Below are 11,095 nucleotides of genomic sequence, written 5' to 3'. Positions count from 1 at the left end.
GAACTCAGGACCATTAGGAAGAGCAGGCAATGCTCTTAACCTCTGAGCCATCTCTCCAGCCCCAGGCTCAGATTTTAATTAGCACTTTAATATAAAGAACTTACAAATAAAAATATCAGGCACACCATTTTTAAATAGATGGTTCAGACCCACTATGTTTTTACTATTATTATTGTTTTAATATTCAAAACCCAGTTTGCACATGGTGGCGTCCTGTGCTCCAGAGTAGTGTGTCTAGATCGATGCTGAGAGACAAAATCTGCCCTCTCTCTGGACTTGTAAGTCTGGGATTCATGCACTTTTCCTGAACTGTTTTCCGTAGGTGTCTGTCAGATAACACCCATCTCAATCCTCTGCCTAACTTCCACAGCGAATGGGCGCCCGCGAAATAATTCAGCAGTCCCGGGACAGCAGCGCCTCCTACAGGTATCTCCGGAAAATACCCAGAGCTGCTCCTGGTCCCTGGGGCCCAGCGGGAGACGAGCTCCCGGAACCCTACTAACTTTTCTTGCGAGTTCACCAACAACTAGCAGGAGTCGGGCCCCAAGGGTCGCCTACCTGCTGATGTACCCATCGCGGTCGCCGTCGCAGGTCTGGAAGAGTCGCCGCATCCGCTCCTCCTCGCCAGTGCTGGACGTGTCGCTGCTGCCACCGCTGCTGTCGCAGGCGCTCGCAGCCGCCATCGCGCACCCGCCCTCGGGAGGAAGAGTAGGACCGGCACAACGCACCGCCGCTGGCAGCCCCGAACCTGCCCGACGACAGAGCATGCCCAGTGGCCGCCCTGGCGCTCCCGGCGACCGATTCCACCTCTCCGGGTTTTGCCCGGGCTGGGAAGATGGGTGCCCCAGAATCACCCAATTGGCACCTGCGGAACGAGGGTGGCTCTGGGAATCTGGGAGCCCAGGGTGCCTACCTGGACGTCAGAGAAGGCTCCGCGGCTCCTGATACTTGGAGACGGTTCAGGCAGAAGCGGGGTGTTCTCCTGGAACTAGTGCACAACAGAGAAAGTAGAGGATTCCTTTTTGGGGAGTGGGGTGGGGCGCGACTCTTGTTGCAGGATCAAAACTGCGTGCGATCCCACTTTCCAGAACGTGCTGGATTCCTGACTCCATCACCGGAATGAGACCCAGACAGGCTGGCATTTTTATGTTTTACACCTGACAAGCAGCCTGACTCAGCCCATATTTGTCTTCCACTGGGGCAGTCTGCCTTTTTCAGTAGGACCTTTTGCTCTTTCGGTCGGTTTTTAATAGCTGCACTCTGCTGGCTGGCTGCACTTGCCTTTATCCTCACCACTTTAATACATCAACACTGAACACAATGGATGCTTGCACTGGATCCACTCTACAGATCTAGACAATTCCTCTTTTTTCACCAATCCTATGGCTGGAGAAGTAGGTAAGGACTCCATGGGTTATGGGGTTATCTTATGGGTAAAGGAGATATGGCATAATAGGGCAATACTTAGCTTCAGCCACGTACTTAATGGATACTAATCCTATCTGCAGATAGGACTTCTGAGGTATTAAGGCTTGCTCCAAGTTCCAAGCCTTGGGTCAGAGCAGAAGCAAGCCTAGGCAATCTTAACTCCAGATCTGGAGCCTCAAACAACAGACTAACCCATCATAGCAAAAGGCAAAGGAACCACAATGAAACAATTTGTGGTTTAGGGAATGACTCATTATTATGTTTCAGGCTTTCTGTCAGAGTTCTGTGAAGTCCTGTGGTGGTTTAAACACATGCCCAAAGATTCTTTGGTGCACTTCCCATCAGAAGGTGGAGTATGTGGTCACTTGAGCCTGTCTGGTTCAAAGTAACTGCCTTGACTTCTGAAGCCAGCTTTGAAATGGTAGTAGATTCTACCTGGCTCTCTTTTCGGATGCTGCAATCTGCTTTGAAAGAATTTTGGCTGCACATAAGCTGCTGTATGGGAGAATCCATGCAAAGAGACCATGTAAAAACAAAAGAGATGTCAAACGGCCTCCAGATATTTGAGCCTTCTCAGGCCTGGGGCCAGACACAAGTGAGATATGATGCTTTCTCTAGAGATTGCTAATCCATAAGCAAAACCAGAGCCCATCAGAACTCAGCCAACACTCCAGAGCTATGATAACCATAAAAGGACCATTATGCTAAATCACTGAATTTTAGGGTGATGTGTTTATTCAGCAGTAGGTAGCTGGAGCAAGTTTGTCTATGTTGGGACTTTCTACAAGGTCAGCCGGAAGGGTCTCTGCTCACTTTCCTTTCTTTTCCATCCCACCTACCTAGTTCTACTTAGGTTCTCTTTAACTCGACAAATTCCTAGCACTTCAAGAGTTTGGGTCGGAATTTATAATCAGACACTGGGTGTGTTAGAAATGGGTCTGGGGTCTCAGAGAGTAACCACATAATTCCAACTCCTTCAGCAAGGGAAAAAGTTTTCCTTCTGGACTGCAGAGATGGATCAGCAGTTGAGAACATGTGCTGTTCTTCTGGAGGACCCAGGTTTGGTTCTTAGCACCCACATGGTAGCTTACAACCATCCTTGACTCCAGTTCCAGGGAATCTAGCATCCTCTCCTGGCCTCAGTGGGCACCAGTCATGGCATAGTACACATTGATAACACACAAGCCAAATACTCAAACACATGAAACAAACAAATACGCCTTTTTGAAAGGTTTTATCTCTGCAAAAGGATGTGGGCACACTCAGCAGGGGTCCCTCTGGGTTTCTATTCTTATTGCAAAGGGGTCCTGCACCACTGTGAGTGGTCAGACCTTAGCCTCATACATTGGCACAGCTGATAACTGAAGCACAATTTTTTAGACTAGGAGGCAGCCTTGAACACATACTTCGATCTTAGAAAATGCTGGCTAGAAGAGGACTTTTGCCAAATAGCATCTTTACAGACATCTTTAAAGGTGACTCATTTAGCCCTTTGATTAAAAAGGATAACATATTTGATTAATATTCCCCACAAACGGACTATCCCTTCTGAAAAAGTTTGCAAATATACCTAATATGCTTAAAAGGTGCTACCAACATCATAAATATTCTTATGGCAAGTCCATTCTTATATTATATAAAATTTAAATGTTTTAGGTTTCCATTTCCTTGGGATAAAACCTTTGTTAGCAAAACAGGAGTTGTTTACCCTCATGTCCACCTTGACGTTGTGACTTGAGATTTAAAAACATTCTTCCTATGTATAAAATGTACAAAGGAATCTGGAAACCCAGGGATTTTCCCAAAATCTGAGTGGATGTTTCTATAACTTCATGTCTACAAAGAGTGGAGGTTTAAGTTTCAACTTTATTTCTAAAATATGATATCTCCAAGATGACAATATTTCTAAGAAAATAATGCTTTTCTTGTTAGACAAATAGCTCTTGAGGTTTACATCTAAATAATTTTGGATTAAACCTGTGAAGGCGTAAGTCACAAACAATGCCACACCAATTCGGGGTTATGATTATTAGGGTGGTATTTATTTAAAGGGGAAAAAACTTACAGATCACTGTCCCAGGCAACAGCCCTCTACGCAACCAGGAAAGGAGTCTAGTCGCAGGCGGAGCAGGAAGTGAAGAGAGAAAGGAGAGGGAAGTGGCCGCTTTTTTAAAGGGAGAGAAACCACGCCCCAATGGGCTGGTACCTCAGCGGTGATAGGCTGGAGGAGTGGGAGGACCTCCCGCAACAAACCTGAATACTCTAAAAGAGTATTTTGACAAATTTCCTAAACACCATTTTCCCACGCTTGAATAACTTAGAAATGGTTAAACAAATAGGTTCAACTTTTCAGAGAGCTCATTTTGAGTTGACACAAAGCATGCAAAATTTATGCTGAAAAGGTTATGAGAGAGGGTGATATTTGCAAGATACTGAAAATAGAGATGTCATATGAATATAAAGATGATAAATATCAGGTAGAAACTTGGAACAAAAGCAATAGCCACGGTCATAAATCTAACAGTGCTGTTTATGTCATAATTTCAAAGATTCTATGTATTATCTGAAATGGGTGCATCGCTCAACTTCCCTTTCCTTCACTAGTCCTGTTCTTCTTCTCAGATTCTTCTAGGTTATAATTTCCTTTCATATTTATGTAGCACACTTTAATGTGTTTTGCTATACACACTGCAAGATACAGTGACTCATTTATCTAAAGTTCCCCGCTAAAGGAAGCAAACAAAACACTTCGCAAACCTAATTATCTCCTGCTTATGCTTCTGAACTCCACTTAAATGAACCAAATCTACATGCAAATGTTGGAGTAGGGCTCCCTGGAGCCGTCTACCCACCTTCTCTCGAGAGTGTATCTTACAAACCCCACTAAATCCCCATGTCCTTTGAGAAGTCACCTAATTCTTCCAGGGCTTTCTTAGCTTAAGCACACAGCTTGTAAGGAAGGATCCTATGGTGAAATTTTAAGTTGTCCCCGCCACCTCTCTTGCCCCTTGGGGTCAATTATTAAATGAGGCTGCAAATTTCTGAGAGAAAACACTAAAGTAAAGTTAAGGAAGCTAAATCCACCTTTATGGAGTTCTTATCACAGTTACTGATAACCTTTGAAGCTTCCTTAATGCTATCTAGTGGATGCAGGCTTTGACCATCTTGTTGTGTGGGAGGTGGCTGAAGAGCAAAACCATCCAAACAGGCTAAATAAGATGCCCAAGTTAAGGCACAGCTGGAGAGGAGCTCATAATCACCAGTCAAAACCAAGGCTGAGTTTCAGCAACAAGATGCTAAGAAGTAGATATCCTGAGTGCTCCCGCCTACTGGAGGAAGCACAGAAAGAGGGATGAGAGTAAGGGAGGAGCCGCACTGTGATCTGAGCCTCAGAGCACCCATATCTGATATGACAGAGAATTGTCTTCTGTATTTTAGGTTAACTTACCTTATTTTATGTGTATGGGTGTCCTCTGTCTCTCTCTCTCTCTCTCTCTGTCTCTGCCTCTCTCTCTCTCTCTCTCTCTCACACACACACACACACACACACACACACACACACAGTGCTCTACATTATGTGTGGTTCCCACAGTGGGCAGAAGAGGGTTTTGGATCCCCTGGAATTATAATTACAGATGGTTATGAGCCGCCATGTGAGTGTTAGGAATTAAAGCCTGGGCCTTTACAGAGTAGCAAGGGCTCTTAACCACTGAGACATCTCTCCATCTCTTTGAGAGAATTCTAAGACAGTTTGGATTAGTTTTCTATGGCTGTCACAACAAATTTCCAGAGAAAATTTTATCATTTTTTAATGGGCGTGTTTCTTGTTTTCCAATTCTGGAGGCCAAAAGTCTGAAATGTGTGTTACTGAGCTAAAATCACAGTGTTGACAGGACATGTTCCTTCTGGAAGCTGACACAGACAGCCATTTTCTTTTCCAGCTGTTAAAGGCTGTTTGTTTCCTTGACGCCTATTATCTTCAAAGACAACTGACTTTTCAATGTGATTCACTTTTTTTTAAATTTTTTTTTATTGAGAAAAGGAGAAAAAAACATAAACAAAAAACAAGTTTCCACCTCCTCCCAGCCTCCCATTTCCCTCCCCCTCCTCCCACCCTTCTCCCCCTCCCCCCACTCCTTTCCCCCTCCCTCTCCAGACCACAGAAAGGGCCCCATGAATTCTGTTCTCACCCAAATCGACGAGACTGTGTATACTTTAAGGGCAGCTGACTAGCAACTTCAATTTCATCCGCAGTTTTGCCATATAGGTATTCTTATAGATTCCAGGATTTAGGATGGAGATGCCAGAGACTGCACCAATCTGCCTAACCTACCAAACTGTCCTTCACTGATATGGAATGGCTAGGCTTTTACATGTATATATCAAGTGATTACGGGACAGAGATCCCTGAGACACTAGATCTACAGTGTGGGGAGGGTGAAGCAGGGTTCCCAAGGGGTTAACAGCTGAGGGATCTTCTAACAGCATCCCTAGCAGCTGTGGCACAAGTCCTTTCCTGAAGGGAGAGCTGTAGCACAAATTCTAGTTGGTCTTAATAGTAAAAAACCAGAGTCAGATATTAGAGGGTAAAGGCTGAAAGAATAGAGAAGCAGAGCAGTCAGCCACTAGTTCTTACCTTTACCAAATCCTCAGACCAAAGGGCAATTCTGTCTCTAAGAATCTTCAGACTTAGTCCTGAGCTCTGGTCTCCTCCTGCCTTATATTCCTCTCTCTGCCCAGCCATATCACTTCCCATCTCCACCTAGTGCTGGGATTAAAGGTGTGTGCCAGCACTGCCTGGCCTCTATGGCTAACTAGAGTGATTAGCTCCACACTCTGATCTTCAGGCAAGCTTTATTTGTTAGATCATAAACAAAATAACACCACAGAGCACTAAATAGAACATCTTGCCATAGTATAATTTTGTGGTGGTTTGAATAAGAATGGCCCCATAGACTCAAGTGTTTGAATGCTTGGCTCACAGGAAGTAGCACTACTAGGAGGTGTGGTTTGTTAGAGTGGATAGGGCCTTTTTGGAGGAAGTGTGTCACAGTAGGGGTGAACTTTGAGATGTTATATGCTCACGTTATGCCCAGTGTGGCACACAGTCTCTTTCTGCTGCTGGAGGGTCAAGATGTAGAACTCTCATTCCCTTCTCCAGCACTATGACTGCTGTGCACTGCCATGCTTCCCATCATGATGATAATGGACTAAACCTCTGAAACCTTAAGCCAGCTCCAATCAAATATTTCCTTATATGAGCTGCTGTGGACATGGTATATCTTCACAGAAGTAGAAACCCTAGTTATGACAACTCCAAAGCCATGTCAGTCCACTTAAATGGGGACAGAACTATTCCTAGATTTTTGTGGAGCTTACTTTTTTTTCTGGGGGAGATGTTTTTTATCAACATTTTTTAAATTTATTTTTATTTCATGTATATGCATATCTCCACATATGTATGTGAACTATCTGCATACCTGGTTTCCAGGGAGACCAGAAGAGAGAATCACATCCCCTCAAACGGAAGTTGCAGATAGTTGTGAGCTGACACATGGGTTCTGAGAACCGAATTCAGGTTCTCTGTAAAAATCACAAGTGCTCTTAACCACGGATCCATTTCCCCAGCTCCTAGGACTTTTAAAAAATAATGAATTGTGAACCCAAGACTCTATAAATGCTAAGCATGTACTCAACCTAACATGATGCTACACACTCCACACCCTTCTTGGAAAATCTTCAAAAAGAACGTTTAGTAAGAGAAGAATATATATTCTTCTATAATATCACTTATTTCACAGGGTTTGCAAATTATTCATATATCTTTGTCATTGCTTCAGATACTGGGGACCCAACTGATACTCACTGTTTTCCTTCAGCACTGGTGAGTCTTGACAAAGCTCACTTTCAGAAAGCTGGTTCGGGCTACTTGACAATTGGCACAACCCAGATGTTCATCTCTGCTGAGGCTGGGATTGCCACACATGCGCATCTCCTCTGAGAACTGGATGAGAGAGTACCAAGAGTTACCCACATCAATCACCTGGGCTCTAGATGTGGTCCTCCTTGACTCTATTTGCCCTTGCCTGTAGCTCTGTTCCTCTTCATGACCAGGCGATTGATGACTTCTGGATGGAGGAACCTGAAGCACTCGAGGGGTATCTGTAGTATCTGTAACTCTTGCTGTATCCTTCCTTGCTGGAATGTGAGTAATTTGGACCTCAGGGCATCAAACCCTGAACCCAGAGTTTCAGTGATAGGAGGCATAAGTTTATCAAATGAATAGAGGGAATTTAAGATAAAAGTGACCACTCCTGTTTCTAACTTCTGGATCACAGACCAGTGCAAGCTTCATTTTGAGAGCATAGCATGAGATAAGGATTTGGGTTCGTGGTATGGTCTGTGTCCTGCAAGATAATTTATCTTCACCACGTATCAAGGCAGGAAAATACAGGGAATAGTTTAGCAACCAGAACTCCCTCGGCTTAGGCTATACACACACCCTCCTTTTAACAATGCATTTGAAAACCTTAGAACATCACCTTCATGTACTATGAACCAACACCCCTATTCTAGCAATGCACACAGAAAGCTATTAGCAATCAAGACTCCACACACAAAATTGAGCTGCATGTATGTTCAACATCAAACAATGGAATATGTTTCTTTTCCTGGAGATAATCATCAAAAATGCCCCTTGGTGGACAATTTCTATTCAAATATATTTCAAAATACATCTGGCCTAGACTGGTTTGGTGTACATGTCTGTAAAACAGAGATTACAATATCATTTATTTCAAAGGGGTTTGTAAATTATTCATATAAACCACATTGCATCACTAGAAAGAGCCCAGTGGAATTTATATATCATGAGTTTTATTTGAAACTAGATCAGCTTGTATGTCACATTTTCATGACTTTTATTGTTTGAAATCAGCTGTCATCAGTGCTCTCTTTTAAAATATTTTCTATCCTTTTAAAATTTAGCACGTGTAGTGTTTTGCCTGTTTGTCTGTCTATGCACCATGTGCATGCCATGCCTTTAGAGGCCAGAAGAGGGTGCTTCCTGGACCTGGAGTTTTGTGGTTTGAATGAGATGTTCCTATAGTCTCAAGCATTTAAACACTTGGTTCCCAATTAGTAGTACTATTTGGGTAAGTTTAAGGGACGTGGCCTTGCTGTAAAGTGTGTTATTATGGGAGGTTTCCAAGCCGAGCACTATTTCCAGTGTGTACTGTCTGCTTCATCCTTGCAGAACCAGCTGTGAGCCCTCAGCTTCCTGCTCCTCCCACCGTGCCTTTCTTCTGCTATCACGGACTCTAACTCTCTGGAACCATAAGCCCAAATAAACCCTTTCTTCTGTAAGTTTCCTTGCTCATGGTGTTTTATAAAAGCAATAGAAAATTAACAAAAATAAATGAATGGTGTTACAGATGATTGTTAGCCATTATGCGGGTGCTGGGAGCCAAACTCAGGTCCTCTGCCAGAGCAACAAGTGCGTTGAAAATTGCTGAGCTGTGTCTCCACACTGATGGTTTCTCGTCTTATTCCTAGGCTCAGAAGTAGGAAAGTGGTTTCTTCTTCTGTAGCAAATAGCACAGGGGACAGGTAGACTGGACTGAGTGCACATGGCTATGTGTCACCACCACTTTCTTCGTACTCCTGTGATAATGGGGTTTCCAACCCTCTCCACCTCTCTCTAGTTTGGTGGGCCAGCCATGAACTTTGTGGCAGGTAGTTTATGTTAGTCAAATTCAAGTCATTCCTAGCCAAATATTATGTCTTATGTGGTGGTTTGAAAGAAAATGCCCATTAAAGGGAGTGATACTATAGGAGGTTTGACTTTGCTGGAGTTGGTATGGCATTGTTGGAGGAAGTGTGTCACCATGGGGAAGTGGACCTTGAGATCTTATTTGTTCAAATTTTCAAAAGTGTGACACTCAGACTACTTCCTATTGCCTGCTGTCGGAGCCCATATGTGACTCAGTTTCTATCTGGAGTAATTTCTGACTTAAAGAAGTCATTTGAATTCAAGCTTGCCTGCTCTACTTTTTCTTATAACCTTGAGGGCTACGAGAGACTTCTGATTTAGCCCGAGAGAAAAGAACACTCTATCCAGTAGACCGTATACTGCTGACACAAACCTCAGGAACATCAAGATATAAAGTAAGGCTGCTTCCAAGCAGTAAGCACCTGCTGGAGAGGAGGCTGCTCACTCAAGAACAGGAATGGTCTGTGGATGGTAGGAATAGTTTAGCAACCAGAACTCCCTCGGCTTAGGCTATACACACACCCTCCTTTTAACAATGCATTTGAAAACCTTAGAACATCACCTCCATGTACTATGAACCAACACCCCTATTCTAGCAATGCACACAGAAAGCTATTCGCAACTTAGGTAGGAATGGTAGGAATACTGACTGAACGTCTGTGCTATGCTTTGTTCTGCTTTTGTATATAAGCAAGTTCTGAAATAAACACGGGGCTGTTTGGCTGCTTCGGCATGACCAGACAGACCTCCTGGTTCTATCCTGTCTTCCGTATCTTCTGACTTTTCTTTGGCCTGGAGGATCTCCTCTCCAGGAACCCTAGCTGACTTTGTAGGAGCAGGCTCAGACAGCCTGCAAGTCAAGATGTAGGACACTTGGCTACTGCTCCAGCACCATGTCTCCTGAATGCCACCATGTTGTACCATGATGATAATGGACTACACCTCTGAACTGCAAGTGAGCCACCTCAATTAAATGTTTTCCTTTATAAGAGTTGCCATGGCCATCTTCCCAGCAAAAGAAACACGAAGTGCAAAAGATAGTTTTCTACTACCACCTTGTGGTAGACCTATAAATGCCTATTTTTAGGTTACTTGCTATAAAGATAGAAGAGTTTGTAAATATTCGTGCAAACCAACAGCATATACATTTTGGTGTGTCCATCATTATATATACATCACATGAAAGTGTTAGAGGTGATTTTACAATTACTTAAGCCTAGGGGAATAAGAAAATTTGCATCAGATTTAAATAGGGCAGGGCTTAATTTCCCTGAGAGTATTTCAGGGTCCTTCAGTTCATACTTAGATTTGCCTCTAACATCTAAAGGAGTTGTTACATATCAGAAACAGTGCGTGTCTGATCCTTTGCTGTCTATACAGATCAGTGCCAAGTCACTCATTGCTTATTCCCAACTACAAGATTTCTTCAGGCCCTGGTATCTGCCTTTGCCAATGCTAGACCCCTCTACTGATGCTTATCACAGTGAGTCCCACCTGCCTATACATATCCCACCATTATTCTTTCTTGGGGGGCGGTGATTACTCCGGGAGTGTGAACAGCATCTGTTTTAGCTCATTTTCTCTTCATAATATAAGACTGAAAAACCGGATCCGTTATAATGAAAAGAGGTTCTTTTTGGCTCAAAGTTGTGTTCTCCAGCCAAGGGGCCAAATTACATAGGATTGTGGATGACTGAAAGCAATGCAGAGAATCACATGACAAGAAACAGGAGTCCGGCCCTCCCGGCCTGAGGCAGGTCAGGGAACTAGCCCTGAGGTCATAAGAGTAGGAGCGCTGCCCCTGCCCCTCACCAGAGGCTGCACTTGGAAGAGTGGCCCCCGCACCTTGCCTGGGCAGCACAGTACAGCTGACCTTGTGGTTAAGTGTGGGACAGT

The 11,095-nt window shown here is 43.8% G+C and overlaps 1 protein-coding gene across 1 annotated transcript in view; it reads right to left on the bottom strand.

Annotated features, from left to right (window-relative positions):
• Mcc (MCC regulator of WNT signaling pathway) overlaps positions 1–867 on the bottom strand; it is a 369,600-nt gene extending 368,733 nt beyond the window's left edge. The window contains exon 1 of the mRNA XM_041660361.1: positions 559–867. Coding sequence (XP_041516295.1) covers positions 559–767 — 209 coding nt within the window. The 5' untranslated portion in view covers positions 768–867. The remainder of the gene's footprint in view (positions 1–558) is intronic.
• Between the last annotated feature and the right edge of the window lie 10,228 nt (positions 868–11,095).

Source organism: Microtus oregoni, unplaced genomic scaffold, assembly GCF_018167655.1.
Source record: "Microtus oregoni isolate MIOR12 unplaced genomic scaffold, Mior012 000011F_ref0000422, whole genome shotgun sequence".
In the NCBI taxonomy this organism is placed as follows: domain Eukaryota; kingdom Metazoa; phylum Chordata; class Mammalia; order Rodentia; family Cricetidae; genus Microtus; species Microtus oregoni.
This window is presented reverse-complemented; position numbering and strand designations above follow the sequence as displayed.